At 43.5% G+C, this 17,347-nt stretch overlaps 1 protein-coding gene across 2 annotated transcripts; it reads left to right on the forward strand.

Annotated features, from left to right (window-relative positions):
- The first annotated feature begins 1,127 nt into the window (after positions 1–1,127).
- Positions 1,128–11,075, forward strand: LOC126991557 (uncharacterized). 2 transcript variants are annotated; one of them, XR_007745638.1, is made up of 6 exons: positions 1,128–1,562; positions 3,966–4,083; positions 5,117–5,505; positions 6,058–6,599; positions 9,671–9,775; positions 10,279–11,075. XR_007745638.1 is itself a non-coding variant. In XM_050850290.1 (5 exons), exons 1-5 carry the CDS (start codon positions 1,497–1,499, stop codon positions 10,507–10,509), a joined length of 654 nt encoding a protein of 217 aa, XP_050706247.1. In that variant the 5' UTR covers positions 1,128–1,496; the 3' UTR covers positions 10,510–11,075. The 2 variants fall into 2 exon arrangements, 1 of the variants encoding a protein (XP_050706247.1); XM_050850290.1 differs by lacking the exon at positions 5,117–5,505 and having other exon boundaries at positions 3,992–4,083; positions 6,421–6,599; positions 9,690–9,775.
- The last annotated feature ends 6,272 nt before the right edge of the window (positions 11,076–17,347 follow it).

A 17,347-nucleotide genomic window follows, 5' to 3' on the forward strand; every position in this document is an offset into this window, starting at 1 on the left:
ATAACTAAGGACATGATAAACAGCTTTGCACGGCATTATTTGCGAGACTGCCTTCCAAGAACTTACAAATTGTTAATAAATTGATTTTTCATTCAATTCCTTTGCAATTTAGGATAAATAGGGTGAGATAAACTTTTGAATGCTGCCTTATGACTGGTAAGGGCAGTGTCTCCGTTTTAGTTTTTCAATGACAAAAACACTACTTGTTTTGGAGGTTTTTACGCCTCCGAACCGAAAATGTCCCCGGATTTTAATTGTCTCAGAAATCTGATCACCTTACACTGTTTCTGTCTGTTTCTTCTATCTGTCTGTCTGTTTCTGTCTCTGTTAATGTTTGTCTGTTTCTGTCTCTGTTTCTTTTATCTGTCTGTCTGTCTGTTTTATCTCTTTCTTCTATCTGTCCGTCTGTTTCTGTCTTTCTTTCTGTCTATTTACGTTTGTTTCTGTCTGTCTCTTTCCGTCTGTTTCTGCCTGTCTTTCTATCTGTCCGTCTGTTTCTGTCTTTCTGTCTATTTACGTTTGTTTCTGTCTGTCTCTTTCCGTCTGTTTCTGCCTGTCTTTCTATCTGTCTGTCTCTGTCTCACCCGTTGTAAGTCTGTCTTGGAGCTGCCAGACACGTTGAGTAACCTTCATGGCGCCGGAAAATATAACAAATAGTGTATAAATAAAATAAAAAAAATCTCCCGGAAACCCACAACGAAAGATGAAACGAAGAGAAAAAAGCGTAGAAATTGCCTAAACGAGTTTTTTTGGGAAATGTTTCATATTGTTCTGGTTTTGAGGGTGTTAGATGGGGCTCGAACTTGGAAAATTTAGAAAAAATAATTATTCTAGTTATTGGATATAAATTATCCTAACACATATACCTTTCATAATATAAGTCCTTCGAGCATCAAACTATGTCCCTTTAAACAGGTTAAATGGACAGTTTGACAGGTTACTGCGCAAGGCTAAAGGGCTGGCCTTCAATCTGCTATTTTTCCTCTCTTTTCCATTTTTGAAGGCGTATTTCTTGGCATTGTGAAGTCTGCCATTCAAACCCGTTTTCTGCCTCACTAAATCTTGAGAGAACATGTAAACAAGCCAGGCTTGATCTTGATCTTGATGTCACAGGTGGCTCGGGATTTCTCCCCAGCCAGGCCTTTGTATCGGCAGCTCCTGTGAAAAGAAAACAAAACATGCGGGAAGTCTTGTTCTCGGGGCAGAATGTCGTTCCCTACATCTCGCACGCCACAAGCCCTCCAAGAACTCTTTCACTGCCTCGATCACTCGTCCACTCGTCTCTCCACTGAGCCCCAGCAGCAGCACCGGCTCAGGCCCAAAGAAGAAGAAGAAGAGTAGATTCAACGGAGCTGCCTGCGTAGCGACCTAAGCATTACTTTTTCTCGTGTTTACCTTCAAACTACAATGAAGAGAAGTTCCACAGCCCTTAAGAAGAAGGTGAAGGGCACAGGGACGGCCAGGGAAAGTAAGAAAAGCTGCAGAGAAGCCTTCATATGACGAAAGTGCCTCCACCACCGCTTCCACCACCACCACCACCACCACCAAGTCACCACACTAAGGTATCTTTGTACGATGTAATTTACTTACTGGTGTGACGTGACATCTTCATTTCCTACATCGAAGAAGGGTAATACCTTATAAGAAGTCCGCCTCCCCCTTCGCACTCCAGCCCCCCTACCCCCCAAGACAAGCCTGGGGAACTGTGGGGAACCGGGGTTGGGGGGAAGCCAAAATCACTGAAAAATTTCCCTAGAAAAATCCCTAAATGAAGGAAAATTCCCTAGTCTCGAAAGTAAGGAAAGTCCCAACTTTATAACCTAATAGCCCCCCTGCTAACCAAGGGGGGTTGGACCCCCCCCCTCATGTATGATGCGCCGGAAAATCGTTTTTTTTTCATTGGGGAGCATATTTAAACTACTCCAACCGAACTTTACGACCTGCTAACGAGAGGACTTTGCCCCCCTCGACCCCCCTCCTTACCAAGGGGGGGATTCTCCTGCTTCCAAAATTTCCCTTGAAAAATCCCTAAATTAAGGAAAATTCCCTACATGGGAGGGGTCCAGGGGGGGTGCAGCCCCCCTTGGTTAGGAGGGGGGTCGAGGGGGGCAAAGCCCCCTCGTTAGCAGGTCGTAAAGTTCGGTTGGAGTAATTTAAATACGCTCCCCGCCAAAAAAACCCACGATTTTCCGGTGCATCATACATGTGGGGGGGTCCAGAGGGGGGTGCAGCCCCCCCTTGGTTAGCAGGGGGGGCAAGGGGGGCTGTTAGGTTATGAAGTTAGTACTTTCCTTACTTTCGAGACTAGGGAATTTTCCTTCATTTAGGGATTTTTCTAGGGAAATTTTGGTAGCGCTTTTTTCAGTGATTTTGGCCTCCCCCCCAACCCCTGGTTCCCCACAGTTCCCCAGGCTTGTCTTGGGGGGTAGGGGGGCTGGAGTGGCGAAGGGGGAGGCGGACTTCTTATAAAGTATTACCCGAAGAAGGAATATGTTATTATTGAAAAAAATGTTCTAGATGGGTATGTTTGAAGTTAGTTTACTGGTAGGTTTTCAGGGTAGGCCTATGCATGGATAAGCCTTAACTGAGTATTAGAAACAAATAAGTAGACAAGTGGAGGGTGGGGAAGAGGCCCACCACTTGTTAAAAGCAGCTCCACAATGGGTTAGGTAATTGCTACCGGCAAAGGCCTATAACAAATGTGTTTACAAAATTCTTTAATATTAAGCCAGAGTTACCATTTTTTTATTACAACGTGGCCTATAGGCATAATAGAAGTGACCAAAGTTTGATGCATGTAGGACTTATACTTCCCGAGTTATGACAAATAGTTTTGTATTTCTTTGAACGGCAATTCCTGGAGAATGATATTTTTGAAGTATAAAAGGTAAAGATTCGTTTTAGTACCGTGCCAGTATCTCATTATCATTAAAAATATGAAAATAAAAAAAAATCTACTCCTCTTTCAATATCTATTTTGAGGGAAGATGACATTTTCAAATCATATATAACCCATTCAGATTTATTTAAAAAATTATAAACTGACAGCTTATAAAGCACAAGTATAAAATCAGCTCATAGAACGCTTCCCTAATTAGCCTAATACACTTAAAATCAATGTCTTGCTCCGAGACCCAAACCAACAAATAATTATGACAGGGAAGTTTATATATACCTGTCTGTCTCATTCTCAGCCTCTCTCTCTCTCTCTCTCTCTCTCTCTCTCTCTGTATGTATGTATGTATGTATGTAGTGGGGGGGGGGGATGTGTGTGTGACTGAGTGTGTGTAATTCACCACGGCCTGATTACGAGTTGTATTTACCTAGTTATGACATACGGGAAAAGAGCTACGCTCGCGCTGTCCCGTCTCCATATCCTCTCTTAGCCAACTTTTCCTTAAAATCATGGACGTGTGTGTGTGTGTGTGTGTGTGTGTGTGTGTGTCCTACGAGTGTGTGTGTGTGTGTGTGTGTGTGTGTGTGTGTGTGTGTGTGTGTGTGTGTGTGTGTGTGTGTGTGTGTGTGTGTGTGTGTGTGTGTGTGTGTGTGTGTGTGTGTGTGTGTGTGTGTGTGTGTGTGTCCTAGTGTCAGTGTGTGTGTGTGTGTGTGTGTGTGTGTGTGTGTGTCCTAAGAGTGTGTGTGTGTGTGTGTGTGTATGTGTGTCCTATGAGTGTGTGTGTGTGTGTGTGTGTGTGTGTGTGTGTGTGTGTGTGTGTGTGTGTGTGTGTGTGTGTGTGTGTGTGTGTGTCCTACGAGTGTGTGTGTGTGTGTGTGTGTGTGTGTGTGTGTGTGTGTGTGTCCTACGAGTGTGTGTGTGTGTGTGTGTCCTACGAGTGTGTGTGTGTGTGTGACAGAGAGAGAGAGAGAGAGAGAGGAGGCGCCGCGAATAAATGATGACCTATGATTATAACTCAGTGTTTGACAACTTCTTTACCTTGAACATGGAAATCCCCGTGAACACCCAGTTAATCTTCTCCGTGGCCTCGGGAAGTGGTGGCAGCGTCAGCCTGAGACGATTAGTACTGCAGCACGCGTACGTCCGGCTTCCCAAACCTCCGAGGGAGCTGCTCGTGCAACACACTGGTGAGCCAAGTTGGTCCCCAAGCCACACAACAGTTAATTGAGGCTTCTTAGTCCAGATTAGTTTTACATTTTTCTTTCAGTCTTTTTACTTTTAGATTATTTTACATTATCAGTTTTCCATCAATTTAATACCTATATTTATATTTTTAGTAAATATATATCTTGTGTTTTATATGTATAGAGTATAGTAATTTTTAAGGAAATAAAATTATTCTGATTTTCTCTCTCTCTCTCTCTCTCTCTCTCTCTCTCTCTCTCTCTCTCTCTCTCTCTCTCTCCCCCGCCCCCCTTGGTGTATGGCTGTTCCATGTAAGCTGTTGTCAAATCCCCTCAGCTGTGTCCTTTCTTTGTCACTGGTGGAGGGCTGAGACTGACTGGTGCTGAGTAAATGCTATTGTATTCTATTTTCCTGTACAGTCCTGAGCAGCGCTGGGTGGGCTATTTTTGTTTCCTTTGTTTTTGCTCCTCAGCTGCCTCCTTTGATGTAAAAAAACAGATCATCATTGTCATGGTTAAAGTTGCTTCTCGATCAAGAGTCTTGCCCCATTCACCCGTCACGTGGTTCCACTGACTTGCATGTTTTGGTTCTAACTCCACATCCTCACCATCGTCACTGTTCTCCTGCTGCCCCGCTCCCTGTCACAGTCTCCTCTCAACTTGCATATTTTGGTTTTCCTGAGGCCTCATCAGCATTATTGCCAAGCTTGGGTTCTTTTGTTCCTGTTTTACTCATGTCGTCAAAACACATCAGCTGTATATGTCATTTCAGAGGTAAAAAAGAAATTGAGTTCTTGGTATTAATTCGGCCTCATCAGCACCACAATCCCAGCTTGTAATCTCCTACTCATGTTTTTGCTCCCATCTTCTGTTGCCAAGTCAGGTCGTCATATCCTTTCAGAGCCAAAGAAGAGGTATGGTGTTGGTTATATCTCTGTGCCCCAGCATCACTACCTGGGCTTGCATTCTTTGCCCATGTGTGTTGGACTCATCCTTGTCTTCTGCCAAATCACATCAGGCATATATATCCTTTCAGAGACTTGTCTGGAGCCCAGGAAGAAGCTTGTGTCTGAGTACGAGTCGCTGATGGAAGTGGCGGCGCTGTCAGCCAGTCCAGCTGGCCACCTCTCCGGGCCCATAGTCGTGGGGGGCATCTTGGCGGAGGGTACTGTAGGGTTCATGGAGCTCCTGGCTCAAATTACAAGCAAAAGGTGTATCAATTACTGCCTCAAATTAGAGTATTAGGAAGATGAATTATGATGACTTACATGTCTCCAGTAAGTTTATAATATCCTGCTGTATATAAATGCATCACAGTATCTTCTGGTCTGGATTCAGTACTTGAAGGGCGGGAACTTGAGGCTGCTGAGTACCCCCTTGGCCGAGGGAGGGCACCAGGCCTTCCTCACACTTAGCTTTACTCAGGTGAGGTTGGTGGAGGCTGAGTTTAATGAGTCATTAGCTTGTCCTCACACTTATTGAAGGTAGAGGTGGGTGCCTGTGGCATGGCTGTGGTGCTCATCTGCAAACCATTGGCCCTTTGAGCCTGTGTTGGGGAAGAAACACTCACACTGGGGCAGGCCAGGGGGAGTCCTGGGAATGCCACACTGTACCTTCCCCTGGTTTACTCAGCTGCTTGTTTATGGACCCCCCTCAAGGGGAGGATGAACAGCTGGGTGAGCAGCACGCCCTGCACAGGCTGGGATTCAAACCCTGGCCCGTGCAGTCATGGCCAGGCATGGTGACATTGCTCCACTTCTTTTACTGTCCCTCATGTTATTTTTCCTGACTGTTAACTTTAGCCAGCAAGGTTGGTGGCTTGTGAGGTTTAGTTCATATGACATTGTTGTTGTGTGACTTTCCAGGAGATTGTCACAGACAGAACATAACTTTAAGTGTCTGCAAAAATATGATGACTTGTAAAAGGAAACAGAAGTCAGAATTGCAGTTTTAACGTTATGTTCCTCCTCTATGTAGGTCAACTGCAAGAGTCTGGACTTCCAGATCAAGTATGGGTCCAGCCTGCAGCACCTCCACGGGGTAGTGAGCCAGCTAAAGGCCCACCAGGAGCAGTCTGGCAGCCTCAGCGCCCTGCTGGCCCTCGTGGAGTGATTGTTTTGCTGTTTGGGGTGACTTAGGAGGCTGGACAAGGGAAAGGGAAGGCATGGTTAGGGTAGTGATTGTCCTGCTGTTTGGGTGACTTAGGAGGCTGGACAAGGGAGAGGGAAGGCATGGTTAGGGTAGTGATTGTCCTGCTGTTTGGGTGACTTAGGAGGCTGGACAAGGGAAAAGAATGCAATCAAATGGTCACAACTTTTTAACCCTTTAAATTGGGCACAGGCAGAGACTGACGCTGGGTGTGGGTGGAGTAGCTGGATACATGGACCTTGCTGGGTGTGTGAGTGCCTCCCAAAGAAGAGTTCCCAGCGCCACGGCTCCCAAGACCTTTGCCAAGCTGGGCAATGTCAGTCTGGTCATTGGACACAAGTCGCGGCAGGTGGCAAAAGTGGACGTGGCTGGTGAGTAGTGTGGACTTTGTAGTGATTCTTTTTATCCGTGTATTTATTTATGTTTGGAGCAAGTTTTATTATAATTCCTTCTTTTATCTTTTCAACTTTATTTTTCTCATTTTCTCCTGGTAATGGTTCCTCTCTGTTTTCCTTTTTTTCTGGACTAGGTTTTATTGTTGTAAGATTAGGTGTTGCTAGATATAGTATTGTTAGGTGTTAATAGGTTAAGATCAGAGTATTAGTCTTTTCCTTTTCTATCTTTTTCTCCCTCCTCCTCCTCCTGGTAGTAGTGATTCTTTTGCTTTTCTTTCTCCTTTTCTTTCTCTTTTTCTTCTCTTTTTTCTCCTCCTTCCCCTTCTCTTTGTTCTTCCTCCATTCCTCTCCCTCCATATACAGTGATGCATGCTTTCTTTTTCTGTGTGTCTCTAAACATGTCCACTGTTCATCTCAGTAAACAAGTCTGTCTTCAACGCAGGGACTACTTGTGTATATGTATACTTCATGCATGTTGTCTTTGTGTTCATAAGCAAGTCTCGCTTTTGTGAGCTGAAGGAGGACTGTTTATCATAGTATACAAGCCTGCTTCAACTTATGCTAATGTACTCAAACCTGACATGCACTCATCTCCTTGAATATTGTTGCCACAAAACTTCTCTCTGGGGGTTCTGGTAAACCTGCCTCTTACAACAATGGGTAATCCTAGACTATTGTAACTTACTATGGGTAATCCTAGACTATTGTAACTTACTATGGGTAATCCTAGACTATTGTTACTTACTATGGGTAATCCTAGACTATTGTAACTTACTATGGGTAATCCTAGACTATTGTTACTTACAATGGGTAATCCTAGACTATTGTTACTTACAATGGGTAATCCTAGACTATTGTTACTTACTATGGGTAATCCTAGACTATTGTTACTTACTATGGGTAATCCTGGACTATTGTAACTTACTATGGGTAATCCTAGACTATTGTTACTTACAATGGGTAATCCTAGACTATTGTTACTTACAATGGGTAATCCTAGACTATTGTTACTTACTATGGGTAATCCTAGACTATTGTTACTTACAATGGGTAATCCTAGACTATTGTAACTTACTATGGGTAATCCTAGACTATTGTTACTTACAATGGGTAATCCTAGACTATTGTTACTTACAATGGGTAATCCTAGACTATTGTAACTTACTATGGGTAATCCTAGACTATTGTTACTTACAATGGGTAATCCTAGACTATTGTTACTTACAATGGGTAATCCTAGACTATTGTTACTTACTATGGGTAATCCTAGACTATTGTTACTTACTATGGGTAATCCTGGACTATTGTTACTTACTATGGGTAATCCTGGACTATTGTTACTTACTATGGGTAATCCTGGACTATTGTTACTTACTATGGGTAATCCTGGACTATTGTTACTTACTATGGGTAATCCTGGACTATTGTTACTTACTATGGGTAATCCTGGACTATTGTTACCACATTTGCCACAAAACCTTTCCTCTCTGGGGGTTCTGGTAAACCTGCCTCTTACAACAATGGGTAATCTGTGGTTATTAGTTCTAAATTTACAAAGACTTATTCTGTACAAATTTGGTAACCTTATTAAGTAACTTTGAAAAGAGAAACTGTCCTTATAAGTCACATAAGTACTGCATGATAACTTACTGTTGAATGCCACTCGGAGATCCAGTGATCCTTAACATTCCTCTGGAAAGCAAGTTTCAAGCAGTGTGTTGTGAACCTCTTGTTCCAGACACATCCCCGACATACTCAGCTGAGTTGTTCAACAGCGATTTTATACTTCATCCTTGGTGATTTGGAACTATTTTCATTATGCATTTTAAAAAGACATTGATACATTACATAACAGTTTCTGTTGTTTACCGGAAATTATCCTTGAGTCAACCAAAGCCTTGTCAAACTATCACTTTGCTCTTAAAACTACCCATGGAAATACTACTAACACAACCTCTACCAAAGCCTTGTCAAACTATCACTTGGCTCATAAAACTACCCATGGAAATATTACTAACACAACCTCTACCAAAGCCTTGTCAAACTATCACTTTGCTCTTAAAACTACCCATGGAAATACTACTAACACAACCTCTACCAAAGCCTTGTCAAGCTATCACTTGGCTCATAAAACTGCCCATGGAAATACTACTAACACAACCTCTACCAAAGCCTTGTCAAACTATCACTTTGCTCTTAAAACTGCCCATGGAAATACTACTAACACAACCTCTACCAAAGCCTTGTCAAGCTATCACTTGGCTCTTAAAACTACCCATGGAAATACTACTAACACAACGTCTACCAAAGCCTTGTCAAGCTATCACTTGGCTCATAAAACTGCCCATGGAAATACTACTAACACAACCTCTACCAAAGCTCTGTCAAATTATAACTAGCCTCGTAACTCTACCCATGGATGTACCTAGAGGGTCTTATCCATTGTTGGCGTGTGAGGCCTGAACTCTCTGAGGATACTGACCCAGGCCTTGAGATCAGTCCCAGCAATGTCAGTCAGCCAGGCACTGTTCCCTACACGCTTCCCATGAACCTCTGCTGTGGGTCAGTGGCCACACCCAACACACTCATTATCCCTGTCAGTAATAGCAAACAGACCCCAAAAAGTGATGGAAATGAACTCTATGGAATGTAAGGGAGGCAGAAAACAGTGTAAAAGCTGCCATTGTTTTTTAAGCTGGTAATAGTTGGCATTTCTTCGTGAGGGAGAGCTGGCAATACTGTTTTTCATGCCCAAGGCAAGGCTTAGGTAGTCTTACGCTTGACAAATTAAACGGATCAATGAAAACTTTCAAAATAATAGGAATATTAATAATATGACACACACACACACACACACACACACACACACACACACACACACACACACACACTAACATCCTTAGCACACACAGTAGCTAAAATAACAGTAGTAGCCTAGCACACTGACCCCCCATGACCTGACCTGACCTCTGCCGTGTGCATAACTAAACTCAATCCTCCCTGTCATCCCTGCCCTGTTGTGCCATGTCTTCTGCTGCCCCGTGCAGCCCCGTGTCGCCCCCCCAGTGCCCCATCAGGACGTCATTGTCTCCAGTCATGCGGTCCAGCGAGTCACTGCTCTACCGCACGGCACTGACCCCAAGGACGTCCCGGTGAGTCAGTCCGTCTGTCAGTGAGGGACATAACCCCTGCCTGAGCTAACCCATCGCTGAGTCAGGCATTCATTATATGTGTTATTTCAAGCCATAAGAGTGGCCTGGCCTATGAGGAGGAGGAGGAGGCATCCATCAGTTTACTGAAGCATTATCTCAAGAGCATAATGTAACATAGATAATAAGGAGTCTGCAAGAGGCTGATAGGCCAACACAAGGCAGCTCCTCACTATCCATGAACTCATCTAACCTCTTCTGCCCGGCCCTCACACCACCAAAGCCTTATTAACACCCCTTACTAATTAAAGCCCTTCATACATTTGTAAGCCTCCATCAAGTCTCCTCACACCCTTCGCTTTTCTAGAGAATGCAGGTTTAAATGTTTGGGTCTGTCCTCGTATGACAAGTTTCTCACCCCTAAGAGATTGTAACCCTTTTCCATATACAAACACAGGTAAACACACACACACTGACCCCTCCTGACCTGTTGTGACCCTCCACAGATCCACAGCAGGGACGTGGCCACCCCTGCCAAGGCCCTGGACACAGCCCCAAGTGTTCCCTGGTGGGCCATACTTGCTGGGCTCCTCCTCCTCCTCCTCCTCACCCTGCTGCCGTGGAAGGTGAGGGAGAGAGAGAGGGACTTTGATCACTGTCCCAGGAATGTTGATGATGAGGTTACCGTAGTATCTTTTTTTTCTTTCCTACTAATTCCTCCACCTCGGAAAAACTGAGCTTGTCGTCCGTGACCACACCAATGTTACCTTAGGCTGGGATTAAGTTCATGAAAGTGTTATTCTCTCTCTCTCTCTCTCTCTCTCTCTCTCTCTCTCTCTCTCTCTCTCTCTCTCTCTCTCTCTCACACACACACACACACACACACACACTTCTGGTCTGGGTCATCACTGTATCTATTCTTTCCAGTTTGTCTGAGGTACAAGTTGTTTCTGGCTGCCACAATGTCTTGGTGCTCCAGTAATATTTGTCTTCCATTCCAACACTTCTTAAATCTAAACCCAAGTTCTCTTATAACTTTCCATAAAGCTGTTCTGCCACCTTGAAAGTTTTTTGGGGTTTCCTTGGCTTTCTGTAGCACAGTATTCATCATCATCATTTCCAGGAGATGGCCACAGCAGAAGAGCTTCCAACTTTCTATATCCAGGCACTCCCTCCTTGCCTGCTCAAAGTTTCTCAAAGATCTTTCCCCCCTCTCCCTAACGTACTCTTGCCCCCTATCCCTCCATTTCATTGGAGTTCGTTCTATTGCATTCACTCCTTCTATCTCATTCACATACACCCTTCTGGTCATCTTACTCTCCTCCATCCGCTTCATGTCGCCAAATCATTTTAAAGTCTGTCGCTTCACTTCTTCCAGCACTCCACACTTCCCTTCGCCCCTGTGACACATTCCAAAACGCTCGTGGACACTTTCATTACTCATTCCATCCATTCTACTCACACCACAAGCACTCCTCAAATAACTCATTTCCACTGCCTGCACTCTAGACCTCTGACTTTCATTCCAGGCCCACGTTTCACTTGCATATGTGAGGGTTGGTACTATTATTGTATTTCTCAAATCCCTCTTTACCTCCATGCTCACACTTCTGCCATTCATGATTCGTCCCAAAGACCCTACCACCCTTCTTCCTTGCAATGCCCTTTCTCTTGTCTCTCCCTCCATACCACCATGCTTACACATAACTGATCCAAGGTACTTAAACTCATTGACCTCCTCCATTTCTTCACCATTCAAAATTATTTTGCATTCTTTTTCACATTCAATTCCCACTCTATATGGGCACACAAAATCTACAGCCTCACTTCTACTTTGCTCACAAACCATCACTTTACTTTTGTTGACATTTACTTTCAGCTTTCTCCTGTTACAGACACTGTCAAAAACACTGACCAAATTTTGTAGGTCACTTTCATTTTCTGCAATGAGCACCGTGTCATCAGCAAACAGTACTGAATTCAGTACCCACTTCCTTCCCTCATCGAACAGTCTTACTCCAACTTCTCCAACTTTGCCCTTAATTCCTCTAATGACACCATCCATATAAATATTGAATAACCATGGTGACATGACGCACCCTTGTCTTAGGCCCACTTTTATCTCAAAATGTTCACTTGTTTCTCCAGTAATTTTGACACATGCAGATGCATCCTCATAGAAAGACTTTATTGCACTAAGCAGTTTTCCTCCCACACCATAAATCTTTAAAACATCCCACAATGCAATCCAATCCACTCTGTCATAAGCTTTTTCCAAATCCATGAAGGCAGCGTATAGTTTCTTTCCTTTTGCTATTATTTTTTCTAGTACCATCCTGAAGGCAAATATCTGATCCTGAAGCCTCCTTGCTCTTCACTGATTTTCTCTTCTGTAAGTCTTTGCACCCTCTCTATTATGACTCTTCCATATACCTTTCCGGGTATACTCAGGAGACTTATACCTCTATAGCTCCCACATTCCCCTCTCCTGCCCTTCCCCTTGTAAACTGGGACAACGATGGCTTTCGTCCAGTCTGCTGGCACCCCCCCCCCCCCTCCCATGCTATCTCACATATCTTGACCATCCATTTCACGACTTCATCTCCTCCACACTTCAACATTTCTGCTGTGATTCCATCAATTCCTGCTGCCTTTCCATTTTTTAATCTTTTTATTGCCTGATTTACTTGTTCATATGTTATAGTTCGTTCTTTATATACTCCTCCTCTACCTCTACTCAAAACTGCTGCTGTTACAGCCGCTGGACGTCCATCCTCAAAATTCATTAAGTTTTTGAAATATTCTCTCCAGCTCTCCTTCACAGCTTCCCCGTCTTTCAACATCTTTCCATTCTCATCCCTAACTTCATTTATTTTACTTGAGGAGATATTTTCTGCATTTCTTTGGAGTTATCCAGTCGCCATATCTGTATTTATCCAGCTTTTCCTTAAAGTTATGCACACTCTTTGCCAATACTACATCCTCATTTGGTCTGTTCCAAACCTCCAGGTTTCTTTGCGGGAAGCTATATTTCTTTGTCTCTCAAGCATCTTCCCTTTCTCAATTGTGTTGCTGGTGTTTCTTCCTTCTCTTAGTAGTAACTAAACTAACCAAGCTTGTTTTCGTGCTGTCAGAGATAGAGAGGCAGCTCACAAAAGGTACCAGAGCCTTTGCACTCCTGCTAACCATGATCTTTACATTTTCGCCCAAAATCGTTCAAAATCTATTCTTCAACTTACCAAAACCACTTTCATCCATGGCAAATGTCAAAACCTTGCTTTTTCTAATTCTTCCCGTGACTTCTGGCACCTAGCCAAAAATATCTCCTCCAACTTCACTTCTTCATCATTCCCTCCACTCCTTGACCCTGACGGCAGCACTGCCGTCTCATCGTCTCATCAGCTCTCCTCCTCATACTGATAGTCTTCTACCTCTCAAATTTCTGCCGCCATGTTGCGTCTCTTTCTATCTTCTATCGATATTTTCATGCTGACTGCTCTTCTGAACTTTCTAACTGCATGCCTCCCCCCCTCCCGCGGCCTCGCTGCACACGAGTTTCTACTCATGCTCATCCCTATACTGTCCAAACCCCTTATGCAAGAGTCAACCAGCATCTTCACTCTTTCATCCCTCACGCCGGTAAACTCTGGAACAATCTTCCTTCATCTGTATTTCCTCCTGCCTATGACTTGAACTCTTTCAAGAGGAGGGTATCAGGACACCTCTCCTCCCGAAATTGACCTCTCTTTCGGCCACCTCTTTTGATTCTTTTTGTGGGAGCAGCGAGTAGCGTTTTTTTTTTATTGTTGTTTCCTTATCCTTATCCTTATCCTTATCATATCCTTATCCTTGTAGTGGAATGCTAATCCTATATTTCTTACCATTCTATTCGTATCTCTGAATATCCTATTAACATGACTCTCAGGCTGTTGATTATCTTGTATTGTCACTCCCAGATCTCTCTCTTCTTGAACTTTTTTTAATATTTCTCCATCTCCCATTCTGTATGTTCATTTTGGTCTCCCTTCACTCTTTTCCCATTTCCATTACATGACATTTATTCCCATTGAATTCCATCTGCCATTTCATACTCCAGTCCCAGATGTTATTCAGGTCCTCTTGCAAAATTTCAGTCTTTACTGTTTCTTATATGTCTCAGCAATTTCCCAATGTCTGCAAACAGGCTCATGTAACTGCTTACTTTCTCCGGCATAACATTTATATATACCAGGAAAAGTATTGCTGCCAATACTGATCCTTGAGGCACTCCACTCTCTACAATTATCCTTTCAGATTTCATGTCCTTTACCACTGTGTGTATTTAGGAAATTGGATAGCCTTACTATTTCTTGTGGTAGATTCTGGTGTTTATTTAAGAAATTGGGTAGCCAAACATTTTTTTGTGGTAGATTCTGGTGTTTATTTAAGTAATCAGGTAGCCAAACTATTTTTTGTGGTAGATTTTGGTGTTTATTTAAGAAGTTGGATAGCCTTACTATTTTTTGTGGTAGATTTTGGTGTGTATTTAAGTAATCAGGTAGCCAAACTATTTTTTGTGGTAGATTTTGGTGTGTATTTAAGTAATCAGGTAGCCAAACTATTTTTTGTGGTAGATTTTGGTGTGTATTTAAGTAATCGGGTAGCCAAACTATTTTTTGTGGTAGATTTTGGTGTGTATTTAAGTAATCGGGTAGCCAAACTATTTTTTGTGGTAGATTTTGGTGTGTATTTAAGTAATCGGGTAGCCAAACTATTTTTTGTGGTAGATTCTGGTGTGTATTTAAGTAGCCAAACTCAGGCAGCTGTTTCTGGCGCCAAACACCAGCTTATTTCAACATCCTCCCCACTATCCTAAACCTCTGTCTGAATACACTGCAGCCCAAAAAATCTAACCTAACTCACCCTGGCATGAATAACCTAACAGGGGGCCTTGTTACCCCCCCCCCCCCTGCCTTCACATATCATCAGAGAAAGGGGAATAAATTTAAGCTAACCTAAGCTAATGTAGCCCCAGACATTTAAGACTATGGGCCGCTTCACAGTCACTTTGTTTGTTTTGACCGTTACCAATGGCCGCTATGGTACTTCCGTGTCAAACTGGCCGATGGGGTGGTAGTGGCGGCTGCGGGGTTAGCCTGGCCCAGCACCTTGGCACACACTCTCAACACCTCTCGCTTCCCCTGCTGCCGCCACTCCCCTGTAGGCCAGTTTCACGTGGAAAACTGTAGCGTTGATCGCCGCCATTGGCAGCGATCAAAACAAACAAAGTGACTGTGAAAGCGGCCCCATGGACACAACTCTTCTTCTTCTTCCACAGGTGTCGGGTTCCTGCACAGGTGAATGAAGATGGAGTCATGGCTTTGGGGCGGCTCGCTAAAAAGGTACGTGTGTGTGTGTGTGTGTGTGTGTGTGTGTGTGTGTGTGTGTGTGTGTGTTTACCTGTTGTGTAAGGAAGTGAAGGTTTTCAGGTTTATTTTACCCACACACACACACAAAAAAAAAAATGGACATATAAAATGGGAGATGGTGAAATACTAAAGAAAGTACATGAAGAGAAAGATCTGGGAGTAATAATGCAAGATAACAAACAGCCTGAGTCTGAGAGTCATGGTAATCTGATATTCGGTGATGTGTATAACATGGTGAGAAATATAGGAATAGCATTCCACTATATGGATATGATGAAAAAATTCATTACCACTGTGATCAGACCAAAATTGGAATATGCGGAGGCAGTGTGGTCTCCCCATAAGAAGAAACACATAAAGAAACTAGAAAGAACACAAAGGATGGCAACAAAAATGGTTCCAGAGCTGGAGGGATTGACTTTTGAGGAAAGACTTGCCAACACTGGAACAAAGAAGAGAAAGGGGAGACCTAATACAAATCTATAGATTGTTGAGCAAAATGGAAGAAGTAGATAACGGTGAGTTACTACTGAGAGAAGGAAGTACAACCAGGAACACAAGAGGACATCGTAGAAAATTGAGGAAGGGAAGATGCTTGAGAGACAAAGAAATATAGCTTCCTGCAAAGAAATAAAGAGGTTTGGAACAGACTAAGTGAGGATGTAGTATCGGCGAGGAGTGTGCAAAGCTTTAAGGAAAAGTTGGACAAATATAAATACGGAGACAGGACCACACCAGCGTAAAGGCCAGGCCCTGTAAAACTACAAATAGGTAAATACAAATAGGTAAATACATACACTTAACTTCCGCTGACCCACACTGCAAGCTGAAAACATCTAAACTAACCCAAACGTGAACATCATTTACCTAATACACTTTATTTATTTATTTATGTATTATTATTTTTTTTTCCCTAACACTTAACCTCTTGACTGTGGATTTCCTACAGTCCGACCTCACCAAGCTACAGGAATGGAACAAAAAGTGTCTACGGCTACAATTCAGTCAAGAAAAATGTCAAGTCCTGCACCTTGGGAGGGGATATCCAGCACACCAATACCACATGGGAAACACTCCACTATCCACCACAGAGGCAGAGTAAGACCTGGGAGTGTATGTTACCAGGCTACCAGTGAAGGGATATCCAGCACACCAATACCACATGGGAAACACTCCACTATCCACCACAGAGGCAGAGAAAGACCTGGGAGTGTATGTTACCAGGCTACCAGTGAAGGGATATCCAGCACACCAATACCACATGGGAAACACTCCACTATCCACCACAGAGACAGACCTGGGAGTATATGTTGCCAGGCTACCAGTGAAGGCAAAGTCCCTGACAATCGCAGCGGATAGGTTAACTTTGGTTGGCTACACCGCAAGCCAAAAACTTTTAAACTAACTTAACGTAACCTATCGAACAGACTTCCTTGACTCCCCCATCGTTTTCGCATTTATTATTTTTTTTTATTTGTTATTTGTACGCCCGAGCCCACAGTGCTGTTAGGCTTTCTTTTTTATGGGCCTGGTGGTCGGTTCGAGCCCATCTTGGCACAGGCAAGTGTTTATAGTGGCGCCATCTATTCTCAATTAAAATCTATTCTCGATCCCCCTTGTTTTCGAATTTAATCTGAGCATTCTGAATTAACCCGTCCACTGTGGTTGGCAAGGATTTTGCCCTCACTGGTAGCCTGGTCATATACAGTCCCAAGTCTTTCTCTGGCTCTGTGGTGGATAGTGGAGTGTTTCCCATGTGGTATTTGTGTGCTGGATATCCCTTCACTGGTAGCCTGGTAACATATAGTCCCATGTCTTTCTCTGCCTCTGTGGTGGATAGTGGAGTGTTTCCCATGTGGTATTGGTGTGCTGGATATCCCTTCACTGGTAGCCTGGTAACATATTATGGTCCCAGGTCTTTCCCTGGCTCTGTGGTGGATAGTGGAGTGTTTCCCATGTGGTATTGGTGTGCTGGATATCCCTTCACTGGTAGCCTGGTAACATATGGTCCCAGGTCTTACTATGGCTCTGTGGTGGATAGTTGAGTGTTTCCCATGTGGTATTGGTGTGCTGGATATCCCCTCCCAAGGTGCAGGACTTTACATTTTTCTTCATTGAATTGTAGCAGACAGTTTTGGTCCATTCCTGCAGCTTGGTGAGGTATTCT

The sequence above is a fragment of the Eriocheir sinensis genome, unplaced genomic scaffold, assembly GCF_024679095.1.
Source record: "Eriocheir sinensis breed Jianghai 21 unplaced genomic scaffold, ASM2467909v1 Scaffold3, whole genome shotgun sequence".
Classification (NCBI taxonomy): Eukaryota; Metazoa; Arthropoda; class Malacostraca; order Decapoda; family Varunidae; genus Eriocheir; species Eriocheir sinensis.

Excerpts from the sequence above, each read along its gene's own strand:
- LOC126991557 (XM_050850290.1), top strand. The coding sequence starts at position 1,497 with ATGACGAAAGTGCCTCCACCACCGCTTCCACCACCACCACCACCACCA. Across the intron at positions 4,084-6,420 it reads GCTGCTCGTGCAACACACTG|GCAGAGACTGACGCTGGGTG; the intron begins GTGAGCCAAGTT and ends AATTGGGCACAG. Across the intron at positions 9,776-10,278 it reads CTGACCCCAAGGACGTCCCG|ATCCACAGCAGGGACGTGGC; the intron begins GTGAGTCAGTCC and ends GACCCTCCACAG.